General features: G+C 41.5%; 1 protein-coding gene across 4 annotated transcripts in view; it reads left to right on the top strand.

Moving 5' to 3' along the window:
• Positions 1 to 26,463, top strand: part of GLI3 (GLI family zinc finger 3) — a 237,073-nt gene that overhangs the window by 172,081 nt on the left and 38,529 nt on the right. For 3 of the 4 annotated variants that reach the window (XM_080975698.1, XM_080975699.1, XM_080975701.1), the window contains 4 exons: positions 552 to 753; positions 13,947 to 14,163; positions 14,947 to 15,063; positions 17,186 to 17,326. In XM_080975698.1, coding sequence (XP_080831824.1) covers positions 552 to 753; positions 13,947 to 14,163; positions 14,947 to 15,063; positions 17,186 to 17,326 — 677 coding nt within the window. The remainder of the gene's footprint in view (positions 1 to 551; positions 754 to 13,946; positions 14,164 to 14,946; positions 15,064 to 17,185; positions 17,327 to 26,463) is intronic. The other variant, XM_080975700.1, reaches the window with a different exon arrangement.

The following is a 26,463-nucleotide window of genomic DNA, read 5'->3' as shown; positions in this document are numbered from 1 at the left end:
AGGTGAGATAGATATGTCCTAAATGCTTTCAAAACGATATTATTTTATTCACTCTTATCTTGAATTCAGCATTGTTCGAACAGAAATTATGAACAAACTGAAAACAGAATCTTGATCTCCATTTGTGTTTTAGAAGTCCTTGTTGGCTTTTTTCATTAATGTGGTAGGGCTTTGGGTTCGCCGGTAGCTCAGATTTGAACCACTCCGTCTCCTTGCTTCTAGTGAATTAATGATGTGAATGTCTAAGCAGCCATCAGATTCATAAATCACCAGAAATGAGAAGGATAACACATAAAAGTCTTTTCCTTTTGTTTAGCAATTTATCATTTTGCTTGCACATTAATAAACAGAGCTCCCCTGAGGTAAGCAATGGAAAGATAAATTTTTCTTCCTAATTTTCTTAAATCGTAGCCAGTAGATCATAAGTGGAAAGAGTGGGCTTGTCAAAAGCACGTTGTACTGCTGTGGCGACTCTTTATATCCATAGCCAGTAGTAATAAATAAAGAGGCTCAGGTACTTGGGTAGATAATTGTTTTTGTTTACATAACAGGCGCCAGGTTTCCAAGTCCCAGGCTGCCATCTAGACCAAGCCGAAAGCGAACACTGTCCCTATCACCTCTGTCTGATCATAGCTTTGACCTTCAGACCATGATCCGGACATCTCCAAACTCCTTGGTCACAATTCTCAACAATTCCCGTAGCAGTTCTTCAGCAAGTGGTTCCTACGGCCATTTATCTGCAAGTGCAATAAGGTAAGGGCTGACAACATACAGGGATGATTGATGTATATAAATCGTGCAAGAGTGAAACGCCTTATTTGGTGTTTTAGATACTTTTATTAACCACTGTTTATCGTGTCCCATCAAAAGGAAATTAAATTAAAATTTCTAAATGAAGTTGCAGTTTTGAAAAGCTGATTTCTGAGGTGCATTTAGTATAGCACAGCTTTCCAGAAAAACAAAAGACCCACAGCAAGCAAAGGTGTTTGGATAAAATGCTTTGGGCACAACTTTTGAAGAGCATTCTAGTTGTGCAACACATTTCTGGTTATGTTGGCACGGATGCATGTGGCCCTCAGTTCAACAGCATGACTTACTAACTGCTTTGGAGGTCGTAGTTTTGGTGAAATATAAAGATGTGGGGAGGCTGCTGGATTTGAAAGGTTAGACTTGATCTGCAAAACCCACTAAAATCACCTGTTGCAATGGCCTGGTTATCACATAGAGCTAAACCGTGTGTGTGTGTGTGTGTGTGTGTGTGTGTGTATAATTTTTTTAATGGGGTGGAAGAAATAAACTTCTCTATCCAATTCTTCAATTCTTTTGCTCTTTAGTTTCCTGGGAGGAAATTCCAAAAGGGCTGTTCTGAAATTCAGCCCCAAAATTATTTCAGTTTGGAATCTGGAAATATGGTACAGCATAATATGTGGTGGAATCTGGTTAAGATAGATTCAATAACCATCCGTAGAATCTGGTTAAGATAGATTCAATAACCATCTGTAGATAACCATCCATAGATTATGGTTAATCTAAATATGTCCTGTACTTGACCATATGCTCATTTAATATTGTTAAGTTATAACCTTTATGCATGATCCTCATGTTTTGATTCAGGTAGGTAGCTGTGTTGGTCTGACACAGTTTAAATAAATAAATAAATAAAATTGTCCAGTAGCACCTTAGAGACCAACTAAGTTTGTTCTAGGTATAAGCTTTCGTGTGCATGCACACTTCTTCAGATACTCTGAAACAGAAGTCACCAGACCCTTATATATAGTGGGAGGGTGGGTGGGGTTTTTCTCAGAAGGGTAGTAGGAGATGGGTGATTGTCTCAGTGGGTGTGGTAAACCTGTTGACGACTGCAATTAGTCCTACAGGAAAAAGCAAGGGATAGCATGCAGATGACCAAAAATAGCTTTAGCATATGTAATGAGACAAGAATCCAATATCTCTGTTCAGGCCAGGTCTCTCCATAGTTTTCAGTTTAGTAATAAGTTGTAATTCAGCAACTTCCTCTTTCAAGTCTATTTCTGAAATTCTTTTGTAATAAGACAGCTCCTTTGAGATCCTGTATTGAATGTCCTGGGAGATTGAAGTGTTCTCCTACTGGCTTCTCTGTCTTGTGATTCCTGATGTCATATTTATTGATTTGTTGGATGTATGGATGATTTGTGTGTCTTCATTCTTTCTATCTGAAAAGTGAAGGATTTCCACATGCTTGTGTCGTGTGTCAGTGCAGGTGAAATTCACACACATCCCCTTCGCATATTGCACAGGCAGTGTGAGCTAAGATTTTGCACGAGTCACACATGTTCTGTTGACTTTTTTGAGGTAGACCTAAAACCATTCTCAAGGTGAAGATACACATGACACATGGAACCAACCTCACTGTGTTTAATTCCAATGTACTTTTCCTCTCTAGGATCAAGCTCTGAAAATAACCATCACCTTTTTCTTACATCTTGACCCATTTTGGGCTACCTGAGCAGAAATGTGGCATTAATAAGGTCTTGTTAATTGCAGGCTGATTTTTGCAATATCTAGTTTCTTTCACTTTGCTTCTTGGCTCAGATTAAGCTAAACAAAGTTGGGAAGAGATTAAGCAGTTGGGGGCCAAGAGGTTGAGGCAAGTTTAAACAGCAGGAGGAAGAACGAGAACACTCACTCCTGAAGGGGTTGTATGCAGGGAAAGAAAAACCAACTTGGTTTGCTTTGCTTTCCTAATCTGCTGTTTATAAGAGGGGGATTGCTACAATTGACTTGTGATTTTGAGAGTGACTCGATTTACATGAAGAAATTAGTTTACCTTTCTTGGATATTTTTATTCTAGAAAACCATGAAGCTGAGGGGCAGCTTCCTATTGCAAGAGCATAGGCCCAAGTCCTTTGCTATGTTTCTCAGGCTTATGCCCTTCACGGGAATCCCAGTGAAACCAATGGGACTTACTCTCAAGTAAATGGGTTTAGCACACAAGGTGTTGCTCATGGATAACGGAGTTGTTCCTAAATGTGAAAAGCTACAAAAATAAAATAAAATGACCATATTACCAGATGAATTCTTTCAGTAACTGTGGTTTTTTAATTGTCATTTGATCTATATGCACAATGTATAGCAATACATAGTTGAAATAAGATTCAAAATGATACCAAAAAATCAAATTGTCCCAACTATAAAAAGGACTGTGGGAGTTGGACACTCACAGAGAGAGACCCCATCATGTGTTAGTATACTGTGCATGTATAGGAAAGCTGATAGGAAATTGGGCCACCACCTAACTTCTTGAGGTGTGGATGGCACAAGGACTTCTGTAACTATAAATGTTGCATTAAAAATATCAGAGTTTTACCAAATAAACCTTTCTGCATCCCATTGCTGCAGTGATGCAGTAAGCCATACTGGCAAAATTCTCTTCTATGCAGTCCTTAAAAGTACGTCTGAATCTGATTTGGCAACCATACCAAAGGTGCAGATCCACACTTAATTGGGCAATGCAGTGGCTTAATAAAATGTCAGTTTCATTTCCCAGAAGGTGGAAAAAGCAACAAGGGAACCATCTATCTAGGAGCTAAAGGAGTGTCACATGGAAGATGGAACAAGCTTATTTTTCCTGCTCCGGAGGGTAGGCCCAAACCTTAAGTTTCAAGAAAGGAGATGCTGACTAAACATCAGGAAGGACAGTGGAATGGACTTCCTTGGAAGGTGGTGGACTCCCCTTCACAGAAGGTTTTTAAGCAGATGTTGGATGACTATCTGTCATGGGTGCTTTAGTTGAGATTCCTGCATTGCAGGGGGTTGGGCTAGAGGACCTTTGGGGTCCCTTCCAACTCTACAGTTCCGTGGGAATCTTGTGGGGAATATTGAACAGCAACAAACCAATTTCATCTTTTCTGATAACGAAAGCTCAGATTTGCCACGTTAGGTTTGAGTGGGAAAGGGTGGGTCACACGTTAGAGAAGGGTGGCTCATCACAGTATTACAGTAGGATGGGCACATACATTTCTTAATGTATGCCTTTAATGAGTCATTTATAATCCTGAACAATATATATATGCCATAGAGCTCCGAGTAATGGGCTTTCCCCTAATTATTCCTATTCCCCCCCCCTATTTTGGGTTGTAATGTTGCTGAGCCCAAAACTATTTGGTTGCACTTGTACTAGCATTGAAAACAGTAGTTTTCCATGTGCTCTTTGAGTTCTCCTTGTACATTTTCTTTCAAATCTTCCATACCAGATGGAGCTATGCAAAAAGCCCCCCCCCCCGACTTTTAAGGCTTTAGAAAGTCTTGCATTCCCTCAGCTACCCAAGAAGCAACAGGTCATCAATACTTCTGAGACTTGGGGGGCAAGAGACTGTGCAGGTCATTGCTGTGTGATTTGTATTGCTTTTCAGCAAAGGTTTCCACTCATTGAATATGCAAAATTTTACACAAGCTCTACATATTTAGTAATACTTTGCCCTAGAAATAAGGAATGCAAACAGACAGAAGGGCTGGATTAAGTTATTGTAGCCATTTAAAAATACAAAGAGCATAAAAAAGAACCAGATGTCTCTCAGCATCAGATCCCCCCCATAAGCCTTAAATAATGCCATATCAACCCATTGCTTTTGTTTGTATTATTATTGTTTTTGTTCATTTGAAGATTTGAGATTTCATAGATGCTCCAAACTAAGCTTCATGAGATGAATTCTGTGTATAGGTTGACCTGTGCATCGCACTTCGCATGTATGAATGCTCTCCTGGTTATTCACATGGGGGATCATTCAAAAGTGTCATCCCCTGTCCGAGTGTGAAAGCTCTCAAAAGAGCTGTGATATGTGAACCTTCTGACTGTGTGTCTCAACTGCAGGTGGCCAGTGATGATCACCAGCAGTGATGCTTGCTCAGCCTTATACAATATGATGCTATGTCTGCCTGGTGGATACGGCACCCAGAAAGAGCATGCGATGTCCCTAACCAGAGATACTGCCCCTCCCCTAACACCCCAGCAAAATTCCATTAGAGCATTACAAATTTTAAAAACACTCTTTATATAAGAGCATACCAATATACAAACAGATAAAAAGCAGCAATTAAATATATCAGCATGCAGTAAACCATATTTGCAGATCAGACCAGGTGAGCAGTACGGCCGTACCTTGGAAGTCAAACGGAATCTGTTCCAGAGGTCCGTTCAACTTCCAAAACATTTGGAAACCAAAGTGCAGCTTCTGCAGCCAATCGGAAGCCGCGGACGTTCAGCTTCCACAAATAGTTTGCAAACTGGAACAGCTGAAACATTCGAGAACTAAGCTGTTCAAAAACCAAGGTATGACTGTATTGTTAATAATATTGTTAAGCCAAATCCTACAATAAATTAAATTTAACCACCAAAACTTAATTATAAAAAGCCCAATCAAACAGGGCATGCTTTACCTGTCTTCCAGTGAAAGTTGTCAGCTAGAACAACCAAAGTGGCTTCTGTTCTAAAACTAGTCTGAAAGTCAGATTAAAATAGGTCTAAATCCTCAATGTTATCTAGCAACTTGCTGAGTAAGGGAAGAAAATCAACAGAGAAAACTGGCATGGCGTCACCACCAACTCCTTCAGGGAGGCAGGGAAAACTAATAAAAGTGCTTCTGTCATTTCAAAATTATAATCTCTAAAAATTTCTGCTTTAAGGAGATTCTAGTGGTTATAATTTGGAAATGACGAAAGTTCATCTGTCTTCAGTACTGCACCAACAACCTGTGTTAACAATGGTTTATGTATAGCAGTACTCTTTTTCAGGAAGAGAAATACAGTTTGTTATAAAAGATAAAATAAAACAGATAATGGGTAAGCACTGGTGCAAATTGTAAAGAAACCATTATTGCCTCTTATTCAGTAAGAAAACTAAAACTACAATGGAAGTGCAATGAAAGGAAAATTTAAATAAAGTAGAAAACAGCAACTTCATCCAGTGGAAGTTAGCTAAAGAACACTTAAGACTTCAGGAGTAAAAATATTCTGAGTGTTAAACACAGTGCAAACATGATGAGCCAAGAGCACACAATTTTTGTTAATAGTTTAGTAGGAGACTGCCAGAATAAATATTGCATATATAATAGAACAAAGCACATTTCAGAGCTATATATTAAATATATTGACGCTACGCAGAATGCCTCTAAATAAATTTGTTGAAATGAAACAAATGTTACAAACTGGTAGGCATTTGTCAAATGAAGCAGCTGAATAAAACAATGCATGTATCTAAAAACGCAAAGAAATAAAATTTATCCAGCTAGAAAACTGCTTGGCTGATGCTGCCGTGACATTTGGAAAACTATTAGACCAGAATTCAGCAGGATGGGCAGATGAAACAAAACATTATGATGCTGATCCCGGTTTAACGTTGTGCTGCATGTGGCTAGAGAACATATGCACCTTGTGCATCCATCAACTTGAGTGGTGACGGGATGAGGATCATAATGCACCTCAACATCAAATGAGCATTCATGTCAACTTCACAGCCGATTCCTTTCCCTTGCTAAGAGAGCTCTACTGGCTGCAGTTCAGCAGTTGGCACACAAGAGGCAGGCAGTTGCTAGCGCTGGTTAAGGAAAACGAAAGCAGCCCGTAGGCCACTGGTGCTGTCTCTCACTCGGCTTTGGCTTGCAGGTGGTTTTTATTCTGAGGCTTCTTGAACTAGGGCAGTGCTTCTCCAAAGAGTGTGATGCGCCAGCCTGGTGTGGCAGGAGAGGATGGCAAGTGTGGCGGAAAGATTCAAGGACAAAGAAACATTTGAACATTTCACTCTGTGTGTGTGTGTGTGTGTGTGTGTGTGTGTGTGTGACACACATATGCAGAATATGGATAGATATCCAAAAGCCCTGGCTGCTACTCTACAGTTCTCCACGACATATTGCTGTAATCAGGGATTTTCAACTTTGACAAATGTGAAAGATCAGAAAAGAGAAAGGCTTCTTGATGTTGATGAGGAGATAAGAGCTTGTCTCAAATTAGACCTAATATAAATGAGATGACCCAGCAAAAGCCATCTCACACATCTCACTGAGTTTGCATAGATATTTAAGGTACATTTATAATTACGTTTTTGGGAGTGATTCCTGTTCTTATGTAGCTGCATTGTTTAATACTTTCTGGATGTCCCATGATCATAAAGTAGCTGTGTTCTGTGTTATAAATCAAGCAATGCTAGGAGTTGTTACTTTTTGTTTCCCACTGTATTTCTTATCAATAAAAACTTAGGTGTGGCACGAGCAAATTTTTATACTGAAAGTACGGCTCAGAAAAAGAAGTTTGAGAACCACTGGACCAGGGCATCTAAGCTTTTGAGGAATGAAATTTTGTGCACAGTTATGTACCCACTGGCATTGGTTTAAAAACCTGCACAAATACTTTCATGTGTCCTTGGGCCCCTTGGAGTTGGGTTTCTCAAACAACACCCCCCCCCCAACAAAAACCCATGCTATGTGGAATCTTCTTTTGCAACTAAGAGAGCAGAGAGAAAGTCAGAACAATAACAATAACATAACTAAGCTCTCAGATACATGTCATATACTTCGCATGTACAACTGAAATTGAAAAGACTTCAAACTACATGGTGGTGGCTCGCCACCTAAATTTAAAAATAAATGTTAATTTAAATAAATTGCAACTTATCAAGGAGAATTTGGTGAGGGAAACCTGAACAATTTATCAAAGGATATAAAAATGCCATGGTAGTTCCATCCTAGAAAACTTCCCACCCAACCTTACTATGCTGTAGAAATTAAAGGGAATGACTGAGACATGAAAATCAGAGAGAGGTTCTTCATTTCCAGCAACCATTTCCCAACAGCCAGATTTTATGGATCTTTTTTGGCGCTCTCACAGTTTTCTTAAAACCGGGGCTTGTATATCTGTTATGGACTGTTTTGACAAATGTGCACGAAAGAGAATACTGTATATCTTAACAATTAACAACAGCTGTTTTGAGGTAAATTCCACAACTGTGACCAGCAACAATGTGACCTACTTAGGAGGACAGCCACAAAATAGCCACAATGTTTGGTTTTGATTATAAGGTCTGCTTTTCTTCTTCTTGAAGTCAGTTCCATAAAATATGATGTCCTCATGTAATCGAAATGTAATTTGCTGACCTGTTTTACCTCCAGTTTTAAAATTTTAGAGAATGGGGATTAGAGGCAAAGAAGGTTGCAGCCTTGGAGCAGAGAGTTCACGGGAAATGAAAAAAGGAATAAAATATAAAGCCAGTCCATGCTGGCACATTCTTTCTGAAATCTGTTACAATATTGGAAATGGAATAAAAAACCGAGTTGTTGTTTTTCGTTAAAGCCTTCTAATCCTTGAACACAAACACATTAATGGTGTTCTCCCTTAGTTTTTAAAACTCCTGGTCTGTTCCTCTTCTTGCAGAGTTTTAGAAACACACTGTAAAATGTGAAGCAAACATAAGGACAGATTAATAAGGGTGGGTGTGTTTGCCTTCCTGGTTTTGCTGTACATAGAACTTCTCCGCAATCCAACAGAATTAGGCCCATGGAGAACAATAGGCACCTAACTCCTCTCTAGTGCATATTACCTGGAGTGTTCATGTTGTGAAAGAGCAGCATAAATTATGAGGCAGAGCCTCCATGAAAATCCCCAGTTCTGTGGAGCCCCGTTCTTGCATTGGGGGGGGGGTCCTGTTCCCACCCCCTCCCCCAAACCCATTTTTTTAGGGAGAAAAAACTTGAGTGAAGAAGTTCTCTGGGCAAAGGGGCATTTGGTCTATTGTAGCAGACCACCCTGTGGCACAAGCATCATTCCAAAAGAAAGAAGAGAGAAAACACAAATTTGCATATACTCAGCCACTGTAGACTTTTTTTATTCAAAACCCCCTCAATATGGTACATGAGGTGAGCCTGGCATTTCAAATCCATTTGTGTTATAAGCATAAACTTAATTCTCAGGTTTTCCACAAGAAACCCTGGGAATTGAAATGGGCTGTGTATGAAATACTCTTTTTGCTAGGTAGTCAAGACTGGACAGGTTTATTTACTATCACCTTCTCTTGCTATACAGATGTGAGTAGTCTTTACACCTGGGCCAATGCTGTATGGGTACTGGCCATAGAAATCACTGTATCTGGACTAGACCTATGGATAATGGCTTTGCAGTTCAGTTCTGCATTGCTGACCTGCAGGCCCTCTTTGCTCCTTAGCACACAAACACGCTCTTACGCGCATTATTGTAGCCAATGGAATGCCTTCAGAGGTTACGTGTGCCCAACGCTTGTCAGCCCATCCAGCATGGCCAACAGTCAGGGATGGTGGGAGTTGTACTCCAAAAACATGGGCTGCCTGGTCTATGTAGATATATTGTTTTTGTTGTTATTTTATTAAATTTGTTACCTTCCCTTCACCAGTGGGTCCCAGGGCGAGTTACAACAATTTAAAATTCAGTATTAAATACTAACTGGGGTTTAAACACAGAGGTTTGCAGCCATAAGGCTGCAGTGTTAGCTTGCTTAAGGAATAAGTCCATATTGATCTTGGTGGGATTTATTTCTGAGTAAGCAAGTTTAGGATCCCACTGCGTATTGTTGCATTCCATTTTGCACCTGAGAAAAACTATGCCTGCCTCCCATTATGACTTGTAGGAATATTGCAAGTTAGTCACTTCTGCAAAAGCAAAGAGAAAGCACAATAACAAAAATGGTTTGCTCAGTATTTTTTAAGAGTAGATTGAAACCTGCCTGTACTAAAATTTGGAAAAGCTGTAGGAAAAGGCAAACTGTTCAATAACAGCTATTTATTGCAATAACAAACTTTAGATAAAGAAAAAGAATGGATGACATGGTGTTTTACAGTAGTTTTATTGATAATCTTGCAGTGTTATGTTCCTCTGTGTGAAGCAATTTCTTTAATCTTGGCTCATGGTCCACTCTTTCATATGTCTCTAGATCTTATTACAAGGGGGAGAGAAAATCAATTGGTTAAATGTGTTTTGAACACCATGCTTGTCATATCACTCATTTGTTTGCAAAGATGGAAAGCTCAGACCATCCAGAATGTCACCTAAAGAATTTCTATCAGTGCCGTTTGGTTGCAGAAACTGATGGATTAACCTCTTTCCCCTCTGAAATTAGTGATCAATGAGCCTCAATGTAGAAATATTCCGGTGGGAAAGCCCTGCTCCCCCTTCCAGTTAAACAACAATAAATGTCTATTAAAGCCCATTATGCATGCTAATACCTGTCATCACTTCATTACTCTACTGTATTTCCCAGAGTATGCTCTAGCCTAAACAGCCATGCTCTGGCAAAATGGTACTGGGAAACCGCTCTCTAGGTCTTGTAATGTAGAAATGAATAGATTGGATCAAAGCCTCTGGAAAATATAATGGAGCATTGCAAGTTTTTTTTTTTTTGCCAGTGGCTTACCATCAAAATTAAGATCCAATGGTCTTTTTTAAATTTAATAAATTACTGTAATTTATTTAATTGCCTACAAAAATGTGCACACGTATCATATTTGCAGGAATCAAAGTGCATTGTAATGTCAGTGGTGGGTTTAATGCAAATTTAGAGTCTGCCATCATAATTATTGCTATGATTAAGCACATTAGCTGAAAACATTACTCTGAAATAGGTGAAAGAATTTGAATTCCTGCTAAAGAACAATTCTCGCTCCTGACTATGCACTTTTGTCCAATTGACTACAGCTCATAAAGAGGTGGCGAGAGGCGGTTCGATGCGAATAGGTTACTGTTATTGCCGTGAAGATCTCCCAGTTGTAATAGTTTGCCAATTTAAAAACACCAGGGAAATTTTTAGAAGCCTTTGAGGAACTTCCTATTCATTCCACATTGTATCCTTTTAATAAAAGGAGGCAGAAATGTCCCCGAAACAGTAATTGTTCACTGTAAGAGTCAGAGGGAAATTGGTAATAATATTCAGTTATTGCAGCCCCTTAGTCCTTGCCTATGTTCCCTGTAAGCAACCATGAATGATTACAGCACGACTTAGCTAAGGTAGCCTCTATGGATGATTGATAGGACATTAATCAAAAGATGCATATCAGCTTCAGAATTTGTTCACAAGCTTTCTTCTAATAGCTGATTTCATGTTCACTGAGCTCTATGCCAGTTTGTTCAATTTATTCTTCAGTGTACAAGCCATTCATCACGGAACACAATGATTTCACACACACACACACACACACACACACACACTCACTCCCTTTCAGAAACCTGAGATTGGAGTGGTACAACTACTCTCTTTGGTTCATTAATATACTATACAAACTCATGCATGCCTATGTTCTATCATTTTAACCCTCTTGTACTTGTAAAAAAACACCACTAATATGATTTTAGGGACAAATAGATCCAAATTATGTCATTTTAAAAACAAACAAATACATACAATTACATTTTTTTTTAATTTCCCCCAAGGAGGTCAGGGGGCATGCACACCCACCCACCCATAGTCTACCCACCCACAACAACACGGTAGAGAGGATCAAAGGCAACTGTTGAAAAAGCAAGGAGTAAAATAATACAGTTGCACAGACAGAGCTGGTTCCCAGCATGTTTTGAGGAATCTCTTTACTAAGGGAAATCTGATGTTTCCCACTAAAATTGCTTGGGACTTCTTTTCTGTTTGTTCCTATCCTGTGCGATGGGTCAGGCAGTGGGAAATGGTGACTTTCGCAAAATTATCCAATGAGCCCCATGACTAAGCAGGGATTTGAACCCAGTTATTCCCCATGCTAGTCACTGCAACACACAGTCTCTCAAGGGGATGTATTTCACAGTGATTCCAACTTAATATGAAAATAGGAAACTTGACCGTTGCTTTCTATAATACAGCAGCGCAGCTACATACAGATGGTATCTGAAGTCTGTCATCACTTGCAATCTTAAATGCTGCGGAACAGGAATGGGGAATCTGTGGCCCTCCAAATATTGTTGGATTCCAGCTATCATCCCCCATCAGCATGGCCAGTGGCCCTGAATGCGGGAGTTGCAGGGCAGCAACACCTGAAAGGCTGCAGGTTCTCCATCCCTGCTACCCTCCTTTGTAGGAGAATACATACTGTATGAAGTAAACCAGGTTATTCTGCATATTTTTCAAACCCCAGACATTTGAGCAAGATGGCACCAAGGTAGGACGTGCTTATCAGATGACATTGTTGGGGGAAGGAAGGAGGTCATGCACACAAATGTAAGATTTTATTTCTCCTCAGAGAGGAAAGTCTTTTTTATTTAGGGAATATTAATTTGGTCTGGAATAACAGAGTGCCCATAACAGAAAGTGTTCAGGCCTTATTCTAGTTGAGGAAATCATGCATGTCCAGTATATGGAGGGACCATTATTGTATATGGGATGTATGAATAAATGAAATCATACCTTGCCTCAAACCATGGACATGAATCCAAAGATAGAGGCCTATTTCTTTTGGATTAATAGAATCAAAAATTCGGTAGAGAAGCAGCAGGTAATCTAGCATTCCTTGTACGACCCACCTTCTAAATTCTGCTGCAGGAATAAGATCCCTTTATTGGTATTTAAGTCCCTTTAATTCTAGTAAGACTCTGAGCTACGCATGCAGCTGTTGTAGTGGTGAACTGACTTTCTGCCTTGCTCAGGTCCTCTTCTGTCTCCCAACCCCAAATGAGTAGCAGCCCATCAAGGCTGAGAGGAGTAGAACTTGCTTGGCTGACTGCATCCTCAGCCAAACACGCTACACTGAAACCCTACAAACGTTCACTGGAACTTGTCCCACTGCATTTAATGAGGCTGACACGGTGAAAATTGTGTTTAGGACTGTGACCTTAGTAGAAGAGGGAGAAATGTAACTGTATTCAGTTATCATAGCAGCCATTGTGGAGAGAGGAGAGAGAGGAATGGCGTGAATGGAGGGAGGTGAAGGAGCATCAGAGCAACTGGCAGTTGTCCAGTCAATAATTAGTTGCCAAAAATCAGTATTATCCATCAGTATCAAAGCTACATTGTTCTCGATATTGAATAACTTATTTGTGCTTAATACTTGACATAATATAGTGTTTTTGTATATATGTTTGCATCTACCAAAAGAGTGTCATTCAGCAGCCAAACTATATTTCGTCATGAAACTAGGTAAACAAATGTCATATTTCAGTTAAAACGTCATGATATGCATGAGCCTCTTTCTTGCATGCAAAGATCCTTTCCTCTTCCCTTCTTGGAGCACTGCAGTTAAACCCAGGGAGTTTTTAATTAACTACATTGTTTCCTGTTTCATCCAAACTGGGAAGCTGTGGTTTCATGGGTGGAATCTACACACATATAAAATAGTGTTCTGCAAATGCTTTTTAAAAGGTAAAAGGTAAAGGCACCCCTGCCCGTACGGGCCAGTCGTGTCCAACTCTAGGGTTGCGTGCTCATCTCGCTCTAGAGGCCGTGAGCCAGTGCCGTCCGAAGACACTTCCGGGTCATGTGGCCAGCGTGACGAAGCTGCAGCTGGCGAGCCAGCACCAGCGCAGCACACGGAAACGCCGTTTACCTTCCCGCTATAAAGCGGTACCTATTTATCTACTTGCACTTAAGAGTGCTTTCGAACTGCTAGGTGGGCAGGAGCTGGGACCGAACGACGGTAGCGCACCCCGCCGCGGGGATTCGAACTGCCGACCATACGATCAACAAGTCCTAGGCACTGAGGTTTTACCCACAGCGCCACCCGCGTCCACTTTTTAAAAAAGCATCTTTAAAAATACATTGAATTTTCCATAAGGCTCACCGCCGCCATCTAGTGTCACATTGTATATTGCACTTAAAGCACACTTAAAACGTTTTATTTGCAGCTGTATAGCTGAGTCCATGGTTTGGAACAGCTAATGATCCTCAACCATGTTTTGAAGTTGCCAAAATGTCACGTGTCTTTGCTTGATTCTGTGGCTAATTTTACTTACTCCCCTTTCCCTTCCCCGCAACGCAGCCCTGCTCTGAGTTTCGCATACCCTCCCACCCCAGTATCCCTTCAACAGATGCATCAACAAATCCTCAGTCGTCAGCAGAGCCTGGGCTCGGCCTTCGGACACAGCCCTCCACTTATCCATCCTGCGCCAACCTTTCCTACGCAGAGGCCTATTCCTGGCATTCCTAGCGTCTTGAATCCTGTCCAGATCAGTTCAGGTCCATCGGAATCCACACAGGTAAGGGAATATAGAAGAGAAGCTTTTGCACACTGCTAATTTGTTTGGGTCTTTTTTTGTAAGCCAACCACATTGTCATGTTAGCGATTAATCACCACAGCCACTGAGCAGATTGGCTAACAAGTACCTTGGGGCAGCAGTATATGCAATCTTTTATTATAAATTACCCAGAGTGTATCATGGTTTCAGATTGATAGAGTGCTTTCCATCCCTTATAAATATTTCAGTTTCTGTGTTTTGGATCTGACAGTTTTAGAATGTTCAAGCAAAGGGTGCAGAAAGCGGTAATAAGCTAAAGTAAAATGAGTACAATTCATATCCCACAGAAGTTAGTGGCAAAACTCCCCCTGCTGATCCTGGTTTGTAAGCAAAGCGGCCATGTACAAGGCGCCTGGCTAACAGGGCAATTTAACTTGTGTGTATGAAAACCTCACCTGACTCATCGCTATGGGCCTTGCGGTTTGGGAAGTACACAAACCTAATGCACACCTCTAAGACACACACACGCCCACACCTGTATGTCTATATACCTCTCTGTGTGTGTCTACACATACACCCCCCCGAAAGACATGTTATCATCTGATTAAATCATCTGTAGTTTATAAAACTTATGCTATAATAAATTTGTTGGTCTTTAAGGTGCTATGAGCCTTGATTGTTTTTGCTAAAGAGGCAAATATTGCTCCCCTTCTGGAAATTGTCCAAATAAATCTGCTCAGAAGGGTCTGCTTGTATCTGTTTGAAATCATGTATTTGTATCTTTTGGGACGTAAATATGTACAGCAGAGCAAACCCACGAGCGAGTCTGCAGTGAGCAGCACAGGTGACCCGATGCATAACAAGCGTTCAAAGATAAAACCAGATGACGACCTCCCCAGCCCAGGTGCAGGAAGCATGCAGGTAAAACAACGAAGGTCCACAAATACCTTTTTCTCTTAGCTATTCATCATCCACAAATTATTTCCACATTTTCCCTCTGAGGCTATGGCCTCAATGTACATACTGTGTACCTATCCCTAATCCTGGGGTGTTAGGGAGGAGTAGTATGGGTGGTGGTGGCGAAAATCATGCTTCTTCTGGTGTAGCTTGTCCACCTTTGGTCCCCACCCTGCACTCAGCTTTCACCTGTGACTTCTAGAAGCTGTCAGAATGCAACAGCGACCACATCCTGGGAACAGCTAAACCTAGTGAGGGTCATCAATGGGTCTCAAACTTTGGTGAGTTAGGGACTTCCCATGCATGCAAAAACAAGCTCTGGCAGATTGAGCAGATGAAGCCAATAGCGGGTTCAGTGGTCAAGAAGGTGATTTCTGCACATGCTGTAGAGGGAAGTGAGGGGCAGATGGGGCTGGTCAACCTGGGAAGGTAGCCCACCTAGGAAAACTCTGGTCCTAAACCTCCACTGCCTTGTGGGATATCTTTGGGAGAAGAAAAGGCTGAAGAGTAAACACAACCCTGGAGTGGAGTCCCTAAGGCAGTTGGATGGTGCCTTGTGCACCTCCTTCTGGCAACTCCTGCAGCCAAGCTGCTGTCAAATGTATTTTCCTTTCCTTCCTGCTTTTCTTCTGGACCACATCAATGAGGTCGGGGGGGGGGGGGACGGGTCTTGTCGCCTGGGCAGCCTAGCACCTCTGTACACACTGCCCAGGCTTGTGCCCTGGGGAGGTCACTTTGGTGCTGCTAATGCAGCGGTTTGACTTCACCCCGGAGGCGTTGCTTCATTGTCTCTCAAGACAGATATTTGCCAACAACCCCTGACCTGCTTGGCTATGCATAGAATTTCACACATATAAAATTGTTTCTCTGTCTATTTTTTTTAAAAAATAATTTTTATTACATTTTCAGTTTTTGTAATCACAATATCCATACATACATCAGTATACTCAAACCTCGCTCTTACCAGAGCATCGACCTCCTCCCACCCCTCTTCCTGACTTCCATATATATTTACTTTAATCTTAGCATTTCTATAACCACTTTTTTACCTTCTCTCTTATTTTTATATTTCCCCTTGTTAAATGTAAATCAGTTCCTTATATTGTCATTACAAAACATTTCAACTCAAAGCTACAAACATTTTCAGATGTTTACAATACTCTTTCATATATAATATAAATTTGCTCCAGTCCTTTTGAAACAGTTCGTCACGCTGATTCCAGATCTTCCCCGTCAGCTTTGCTAACTCAACGTATTTCTCTGTCTAAGAAGAGTTGAATGCTGAAGTTTTACACCCTGATGCATAACAGTCCATAATACTAGAATGATATAAAATGACTGCTCTACTTTTGTGTGGCTGCATATGTCTGTGCAATCATGAATCACTACAATAAGTCTTCTTGTTTTCATTGTTAGAAAGGAAGGACCAAAAAAATGTATAGGTAAGGAAACTCCAAAGTTGCTCAGTCATGGTAAAATGAACATCTGCTGTGGAAAGGTTGCAGTTTCCAGGTAGTTCAGAGGCCATGACTCAGAGGATGTAACCCATTTTTGACCAGCCACCTGAACACCATGCTGCCTGGCCAACACCTGCATTTTGCTGATGATCGTTGACCACCGTTCTTACGGCACCTGTGCCTGAGAGGACTGCCCTGTTTAAAATTGTGGCTTGATTTATAGTCCTCCCAATCAATCAGGCTTAGACTGGTTAACAGCATCTCCATATCCCACTGGTTTCCCAAACAATTCTGTCTTTTGCCATCCTCATTTCACAAGTTGAGAACTTAGGCTTTGCACCCATGACAGCCAGGACCTTAGCCAAAAGTCTTAGAAGCAAATGGAAAGTCCATAGGAGCCATATATCTTCGGGTTTTCTCAAAATAGTTAGGGAGCACATGACACAGCTGTGCAGAAATTGTCCATTTCTCATTCTTTGCTTTACAAGATTAACTCTGGGCTTTGGGGTTTTGCTGAAAGGCAGTGAATGAGGTTTCCTTCCCACACCCTTCTGGTACTTTTGAAGCTAGGGGATTCTGCCCCTCTTTCTTACACCCTTTCCCTCTTCTCTTCATCCCCACTCCCCCAGGAGCCACCTGAAGGCATGACGTTAGTTAAAGAAGAAGGGGACAAAGATGAAAGCAAGCAGGAGCCTGAAGTGGTCTACGAGACAAACTGCCATTGGGAAGGCTGTTCGCGAGAGTTTGACACGCAGGAGCAGCTAGTGCATGTAAGTTAATGGCATTCAGGAGCTGGTTTCGAAAAGTATGTGACCTTTTCTGCAGGGGCAGGTTCTGTGACCCTTTGCTGAGTCAAGTTTCTTTGCAAACAGCATTGCCGACTGGAGAGGAGTTTGAGTTTCTGCGAATAAAGCAAAACTCTGAGCTATAGCGTTTGACCTGTTCAGTCAGCTAAAGCTTAGTGTAAAATTCAATAAAGTCTTCAATAGAGAGTGTAATGGCTCTGATCCTGTAAGCCACAAAATACTATTTTGAATCAGAGGCTTTGATAGTTATTGAGTAATAGTAAGCTGGACACGAGTTATTATTAACCTCTTGCCAAGTTTGATTCCCCTCCCTTTCAAATGGGACTGTAACAATAGAAAGGGGAGACTGAGAAACGCCCCCCCCCCCAACCCTAAAGGATTTGTGGTGCATTTTATGTATCAATTTTCTGTTGTGTGTGTTGTGTAAGCTGAAGTGGATTACTTGGTAGAATAAGAGTACATTGTGTTATTGTAGTTCCCTTGGATGAAGGCAAAACCCTATAGCATTAGTGGCAGGAGAGTTAATACTAGCTACTTAAAAGTAAATATGTATTAATGAATCCTATTGTTTCTGCTTTCTTAACATACCTCCTATGATATCTACATTACAAGTGACATCCAAAAGTATGTAAAAGATGACATTCACACTTGAAAGTTGACAACCCAGGTGTTTCTTTAAAAAATGTTCAAACACAATTTCCCCACTTTAGCCAACTGTCACTGTTCACACTGTTCTAGGTTTTTGAATGCTCAGCAAGCAAGCCATGGAGTATAGGTGATTTCATAGGCATGTCAACATTTTACCAAAAGTCACTGTAACATGCAGTATATAATCTGAGTTTCCAGGTGAGAGTTACATAAGAACTAAATAAGTGATATTTATCTGGCCTCAGGTGTTATTCACTCATTCGTCGAAAGCATTAGGTGAATTTTATATAACATAGAAGCCAAGTAATATAATACTTTTTATCTCAAAAAATGACATTTGTTTACCTGGCTTGCTGGAATGTGTCAGTTTGTTCTGTTTGCATCCTGTACTTTCTTCCAAAGAACTGAAAGCAGCACCTTAGATTCATAGAGATTTATAGACAAGTAAGTGTTTTTTTTACAGAGATCTATTTTATTCCATTTGTAACTTTCTTTTCCAAGCTACAAGAGCTCAGTGTGTGGCTAGAGTTGCTGCCATTTTATCCTCCTTGCAGCCCTGTTAGTCTATGAAGGGCAAAGTGCACAACCCTTTCCCTGCCTGCTGCTTCTCTGCTCCAGATTCCGCTTCCAAGTATCTTCCTTTCTTCTACAAATCAGAGAGGCAAGTCCTACATGAGTGTGAGCCTATTAAAGTCAATGCTATTACATCATGTTTTGTTCACTATAACACAGGTATCTTCAACATTTTCAAACCCAGGATCCACTTTTAACTTAAACATGCATTCGGAGACCTACTTCTTAATGTTCTTCTATATATTTGCATGGTAGTTGTGACCCACCTTGGATCAGGCCACGACCCACAAGTCACAGACCAGTGCTGTAGCATATCACATTTATTTATCTGACTGCTGCACTGCCCTTCCATACAGGAGCCCAGGGTAGGGAGGTATCATACCATTAGAACACCATTGCAAAATGTTCCACAAGAACAGTAAATAGCTAAGCACACAAGCATTAAAATGATTACAATTTGGCCCTGGGACACCTAAAACTCCAAGTAAATAAATAGGTTTTTAGCTGGCTCTGAAAGACCATCAATGACCAATGGAAACGTATTTCCCCAAGAAGGGAGTGTCAAAGTCTCCTAGAGCAGTCAAACTCACTAGAGCAGTTGTTTTCAAACTGTGTTCCATGGAAGCTCATAAGGCTTTCTTTGATATAAAGCATGATAATAGCAGACCAACTTCTACTCTTCTAGGACGTTCTTTCCGTGGGCCTATTCAGTGCACTCTACAAATTTAGTGGGTGCTTCCCTGGCTTCCCCAATCTCCCAAGTGTTCTGCAGCAGGTGACCAAATATATGAAGGTTTCTGCAAGGCCAAAAGTTTTGAAAATCACAGCTTTAGAGTTTGCTGCACCAGCAAATAAGTGGGATGTGCCAACGGCCATCTCAATGCTGAATACCATGCCAATAGCATATGCTGTGATGTTGTCATTTTTTCCTGCTGTTACCGGAATCTTTCAGTAGCATTTCAGGTAATGCCATAGCTTAGATGTTAAAGGTCACATAGCTGGCAGTGGTCATCCTAGGTGGAAGGAAATTATACTTTTATTCATTGCTGTCTCAAGATTCTTAAACAGCATTTAAAAATGCAGCGTGGAGCCACCAGTTTCCAGTTCATATCCAGACTGTCCCATCCTGTGAGTGGATAAGCAAAATAAATATACAGACTAATATAATAATGATCAAACCACTTGGGTAGTTTTTGACGCTGTAGCAATTTTCATTAGTTGGAGCGAATTTTCAAGTTCCATGTGCTGTTTAGAACTGAAATTTCTTAAAATGTTTGTGATGCATGCTCTAACAGGCAGTGTGTTAAACTATTCAGAGGGTCTGCCTTATTTATAGCACCTATCCATCCTTTCCCTCTACCACCACCCCCGCCCCTGCCACCAGCCTCCCTCTCCTTTACAGTTAATAGAAAGATTCATGATTCTTCATGGTTGTCTATCTAGTGTCTGACAGCACTGACTCCCCTTGCTAAAGCAACTCACTATCTATAATTGATATCCTTCTAAGGAATGGGGTGCTGACTGCAATTGAAGGGCTTTGCTGAAAGCTCTTAAATCCTGACAAGTTCTGCCCTTGTTCTGGTTCAGTCACTGAGCTACACTCTTGGAATTCCAGGGTTATTTGAACTTTGTGCAAAAGGGATGCATGTGTTTCACATTAGCAAATCACAAAGTTGGAGAGCAGAACTATGACCTGGACTGCCAGTCTCATTTACAATGCACGGAACCCCTAAAAAGATTACCTACTTATATTACCAGTTGAATTTCTTTCTTTCTTTCTTTCTTTCTTTCTTTCTTTCTTTCTTTCTTTCTTTCTTTCTTTTTCTTTCCTTTTGAGGAAACCCTAACAAAAAGACCTTATTTATTTTTCAAACTTGGTTTGCTGCTGGGCCCTTAATCATTCTACTCTTTAATTAATTTCTTTGCCCACAAGATATTATAATTGGGCTGAGCACGTTAGTTTTAAGTGTGTGATAAATTCACTTCTGCGCCCAGAAGCTAATAAGATGCTGTATATTCCACCCCTTCCCTTAGTCTGCTTTTCGTTGAACCTCAGTTTTTTTTTTCTGCAGCTATCTGTTAGATTATACAAATTACTAGAGATTGGTTAAGTTAGGCATCAAGATAAGTGTTTGTTTAGGAAAATTGTCCCCAGAAGGAAAAAGACTGAAGTTACTGTTATGTATGAATACAATGGCAGTCAGAAATTTGAAACAGTGCTGTATTTCTTTGCTGTTCCTATGAAGGCTTAGTGATAACTGTTCTTTATTTAAAATACACTTGAAGATACATAATTCAAAGAAATTAGATTTATTTTTCTTGATGTTTTCATATTGATTTTGTAGCAGAAAATTCCTTTCTTTGATGAAAGTTTGATTGCATAGTAGCAAAGACCAGAAGAGCAATAATTATACATCCAAACTCACAGATTTTAAGGCTTTAATTTTCCAACTTGCCTTCATCAGAGAGACAGAGTGGCCCCAAACCAGCTCTGGTTGTCATTTGTTGCATGAAGCTAGTGATTTGGGATGATGAGACACCTTTCTGTCCACATCAGACCCATCCATGAAGTTCACTGGGAAGTGCATGAAGATTTTCATATTCACCCATATCAACTGTTGGTGTTAATGTGTGTTCACATATACGCACGTAAATTCTAAAGTTTGTCACCAGGTTGCCAGCTTAGGATTGTTATTCCAATTAAAGAAACCTTAGCTAATCAGTCGTGAGCTTTAATGAGTTACTTGGTTAATCAATTGATTTAAATTTGAATTTGGGTAAGTGCAATAGTGCTGAAATGAGATATACTTCCTTGTTTTTTAGATGGTGTCCTGTAACAGACATAAGTTTGTAGACAACACTGCTGTTGTGCAAGTAGAACAGACTTTTGCTCAGACAGTGGGACATCTCCTCCATCCTGCAGCCTTCTGTGCGCCCCCAGAAGCTGTTCCAGGCCAGAAACCACCCAACCAGGAGCAGATTTTTTTAGGGTGCATGCTTAGTGGTTTCTAGCGGGGAGAAAAGGAAGAGAAAGTCCTGTTGTGTGAGCAGACATTCGTTCAACTAATGCAACAGCAGCATGGGATACAACCCAACATCTTAGAAGAAGCATTGACTCCTATGGGAGAAAACGTGAGAGTGCTTTAAGATGGTGCAGGGTTTTTTATGAGAGTGCTTTAACATGGTGCAGGTGTTAATGCAATATATTTATTGTCAAAAGTTTGCTGCCTGATTAGCTGAGAGCAGGTTTTTGCCCCAATTTACCGTACTTTTCTGTGTATAAGACTATTTTTTTTACTCTAAAATAATGTTCAAAATCTGGGCTCGTCTTATACACAGATAGTGCAGAGTGGGGAGTCCCCAAATCAGAGTCCCCCCAAATAGGGGGTGTCTTATACATGGGGGCGGAAAAATATGGTATATCTTTATGTTAAGTAAGTAATTGCTTAAAGGGTCAACACCCTGCCTAATGCAAGTGTTTCTCCTCGATGCAGGTTTCACCTGCTGTCCTCCCTGGACCATTTGCTGGGCATTGTGGAATAGGAGGTGCTTAGTGTCTTCGGTGCATTGGGGTCAAGCGATGGTGTCTGTGAGGGTCAGGGTCTATGGATTCATGACCAATAAGCTCAACTTTATTGTGAGGAAACTTGTACCAGCAGGGCAACATCAACCAACAATACAACAGTGGTGTACTCATTGAATCTTAAGAGTTGGAAGATTCTATGATTCTATGTGGACATCTTGAATTGGGCCCGGAAATGAAGTGGCAACCAAGGCAGCTGTTTTAAAACAATGGGTACATGAGATCCAAATGGAACCCCAGGCAGTAATTGGGCTGCTACATTTTGGACCAACTGAAGGTTCTGTGTCATCTTCAAGGGCAGCCCCACAAAGAGCATGTTGCAGTGATCTGATCTGGAGGTTACCAGAGCATAGACTACATTGGCCAAATCATCTCTGTCTGAAAGGAGTCATAGCTGGTGAACCAGCTGGAGCTGGAAAAGGCACCGTTCTCTATCTGAGCATCTAGTGACAGTTGTTTAGTTTCAGCCTCAGAATCCTGATTTTTGTTGTGCTGGTGGGCTGAAAGACACCACTGAGTCCTCTGCATGCATTAAACAGGGAGGAGCTAAAAAAACTTATAGCCCGTAAACAAAGGATCTCAACCAATGTTGAATACAATACAGTGGTATCTCGGGTTAAGAACTTAATTTGTTCTGGAGGTCTGTTCTTAACCTGAAACTGTTCTTAACCTGAGGTACCACTTTAGCTAATGGGGCCTCCCGCTGCCGCCACATGATTTCTGTTCTCATCCTGAAGTAAAGTTCTTAACCTGAGGTACTATATCTGGGTTAGCGGAGTCTGTAACCTGAAGCGTCTGTAACCCAAGGTACCACTGTAATGGAAAGTGCAAAGCTATCCATATTGTACTAGCAGGCTTTCCACCTTCTAACCCCATCAAGACTCATGGAAAATAACAGTTGGAAGTGGTCACGAAAGACTCTTACAGTTCTTGTTTCATTAAAATCGGAAGTGAGGCACCTCACGATTGAGAACCAAAAATGAACCTAAAAAATTACATTGGATGTACATAAATATTGTGTGCATGCAGCTTGTTTATTTAACACTCACTGTATTGTGAATCGTAGTTATCTGGTTACAGTGACGGCTCTTTGTGGCATTTAAGGGGCCTTGTGCTAAGCCAGTACTTTTCCATCTTTCCCCCACTCTGGCTCACAATCTGAAACCCCTGAATGTCTGCTGGGAAATGAACTTGAGATTTTTGAAACTGGGAGTGCGCTCTGGGACACTGCTAGTGCCCCCCCCCCCAGCTGCTGCATGTTACATAGGAAGGTGGTGGTGGTGAGGAACTGTCTTTTCAGAGAAGTGGGTTTGGGGTTGCTGATCTTCTCAGTGAGGAACCTCTAATAAAATACAATGCAAAATGAGTGCATTTGTATCTGTAACCATCAGTTTCTCTTCAGTTAATTTACCCCCATTCATCAATCACCACATAATTCCTTCCTCATAAATTAAATTAAATTGAGGTTGCAATCCTTTTCTTCCCCAGCATTAACAAACAGAGGAAGTGCTTAATTTCTTTGAAATCAATCTACACATCATTTGGGGGGGGGGGGAGGCAGAATTTTAAGGAACACATAGGAAGAAAAATATTTCCCACAATTCACTCACAGATTCCAACTTTTTACAAAACAACTCATTAAAGAATAGGGGAGTAAAGACGTAGGACTGGAAGTGGACTGGACTAAACATCCCAGGCCCTCGTTTTTATTCTCAGGGACTTCATTTCTCATGCTAGATCACCTTGAAAGCACGCCAGTTGCTCTTAGTGAGAAGCTCTCCGCTCCACATCTTACCCCTGAACTCCCGTCACAGATGTCTGAAAACTTCAGTGCTTTTCGAGTGAAATACTAATTAATTTAATTCTGGGTAATGAATCCACACTTGAATAGGTTCTGGAATGGTTTGTAGTGCAAGCAGATTTTTGTTACCTCGGCTTTTTGTTACTTATGGGTAAGCCTCACTGAATTCAAAGGGCCTTGCTCCTGCTCAGACATTCTGGTCCCCACTGAAAGTATAACTAGGGAGTATGATTCCCTTCAGAGGGTGGGGGTCTTATTGAGGTCATTCTTTCCTCCATTCTCCTCCTCCTCCGAGCAGCCAGAGCTAGTGCCATTTATTTTCATAAGCCACTTTGTGGGGTCCCCCCCCCCAATCCAGTGGTGTACACATTTTATGAAAGGGGAAACAAATGTTGTTTCTGTTCCTCCTCCTTGCCAGCCCCAATAGCAGTGATTCATTGTTGGCTGCTGCTCGAAGCACCTTGAAGGTCACAGGGGATGTTGCAGATGGCAGCCTCGTGCCCACACAGCTCTCAAGATGTTCACAGCCAGTGGGGCCCGCAAGACTGCAGTGGATGCCCTTGGCCACCTTGTTAAGTACTGCCGGGGGGGGGGAGGTTCTTCCAGGTGGGGCCCACCAGTTAAGTGTGGGGCCTGGAACAGTGATCCTGATTCACATCCTCCCTGTTATCACCAGCAAAGATGGCCTTTCATAAACTAGAAACAGGAGGCTGCTTCAATGATTATTCTGTTCATTCACTCTAGGGGATTACATGGTGTTAACTGACCATCTTCTGTGCATAACAGACACAGAGGATGAGCATGTGAGCATGCATGCGCCTTTTCTGCATTCGTTGTATTCTGTGAAATTGAAATGTGCTGATGGTAATACCAACCAAATAGGATCTGCTGCTGGGGAATCCTTCTAGGGATAGTAGAATTACTAGTTTGCATGCCTTTGCTGGTCACTCCCAGCATGATGCATTCCCACCCACCATACAACTTCTATTAAATTGCTACCAGACCACCAGCAATGCCCCTTCCAGGATGCTCAGTAGCTTGGTTTACCGCCTATAGGACTACCAGGATGGAGCACTCAGTCTACTATAACTATATGGATTATTTTCAGAGGCCTGAAAAATATAGGAGAAATAAACATCACAGAAAGTAGCAACGGAGAATTGCCTTATCAAGATTTTGAAGTATGTGCAGGTCCCACTCTCTGAACTCTCATTATGTGAAAATTCACTTATCTGAACATGGGGAATTTGTACCCAGTCCTCATTACACAAATGGCTGACTCAGATATCCGAGCAGCCAGACCTGCGAGAACAGCTTTCCTTAATGCTGCATTTTATTTTGAAAGAAAGGCCAACGTTTTCCTACTATATACCTACATTGGCATGACCCAGTTGCCCTCCCTCAGACCTTCTCCGACCTCCGACCTGCGAGGTCCAAACTGGCAGCACCACCAGCTCTTCCTCCTCTGGCCACTGCTGCAATGACAAGACCTGCTGACTGCCCTGGAAGCAGCGAGGGCGATGCCAAGGAGGAAGCCCAAGCCCCCCTTGTCCTCTTCTTCATCCACACCACCCCAGTTGCCAGCCAGGCTTGGCTCCAATGTACTTTCCATTGCTTTTCCACTCAGGGACAGCAGCGGCTCGGCGTCCATCTTGACAACCAAGGAGGCAGCTTCACAGTGCCTGGGGAGGAGGAGGAAGAAGTAGGCGGTGGCTGCACCAATGGAGGAGCAGCCCTTGCAGGCTCACACAGCAGCACCACTGACTCACTGGCCAGCTCGGGGGGTGGGGGGAGGGAATGGTCCAAAAACTGGCATCAAAGGGACAGGACCACTGCCAGGAGGGCAGTAGCTTAGGTCAGAGGTGGAAGATCTGGGGAGGGTGACTGGATCATGCTGGTGCAGATACAAATTAAACACAATGGTCCTTCTGTCCCCTTGTTTTATCAGGCTGTCAGGAATTTATTGGGATTTCTCCCATAGAAAACAATAGAAATTGTTGGCTCGTTATGCTAATACTTGCCTAATGAACCTTTTCTCAATAATGTGTTATGTTCAGAAAGCAGGACCAGCGTGTTTACGTTAGTGTGTCTGCTGGCGTTGGCATTTTCACTTCCTATTCTGGATTTTGTAGTCATCCATGTAGTCCCAGACAACAACAGTAATGAATGAGGCACCGATCCTTTCATCAGCTCCAAGAAGAAGGCGAAGTGTCTTGGATTTTAAATTTGCCAAGATTGGTTCCCAAAATCACCCTATATGGATTAGTAAAAAAAAACCAAACCCCAACCATACGTGCTTCAGTGTTTCAGCCATAACTTGAAGACAAATCTTTGCCCCCCCCCTTTTGTGTGAGTCTCCCTCTCTGTCTTCCCTTCCACACACTGAACTATAATGTGGAATGTTTCTGTTAAAATATATACAAGAAAATTGCATCGCAGACCTCTAACCCTCATCAAAAGTAACTGCGTAAGTGTTCTTGGTCTCAAGGGTAAGTA

The sequence above is a fragment of the Podarcis pityusensis genome, assembly GCF_964106645.2.
Source record: "Podarcis pityusensis genome assembly, chromosome: 12".
NCBI classification, from domain to species: domain Eukaryota; kingdom Metazoa; phylum Chordata; class Lepidosauria; order Squamata; family Lacertidae; genus Podarcis; species Podarcis pityusensis.
Note: the sequence above shows the minus strand (reverse complement) of the source record. Positions and strands in the feature narration are given on the sequence as shown.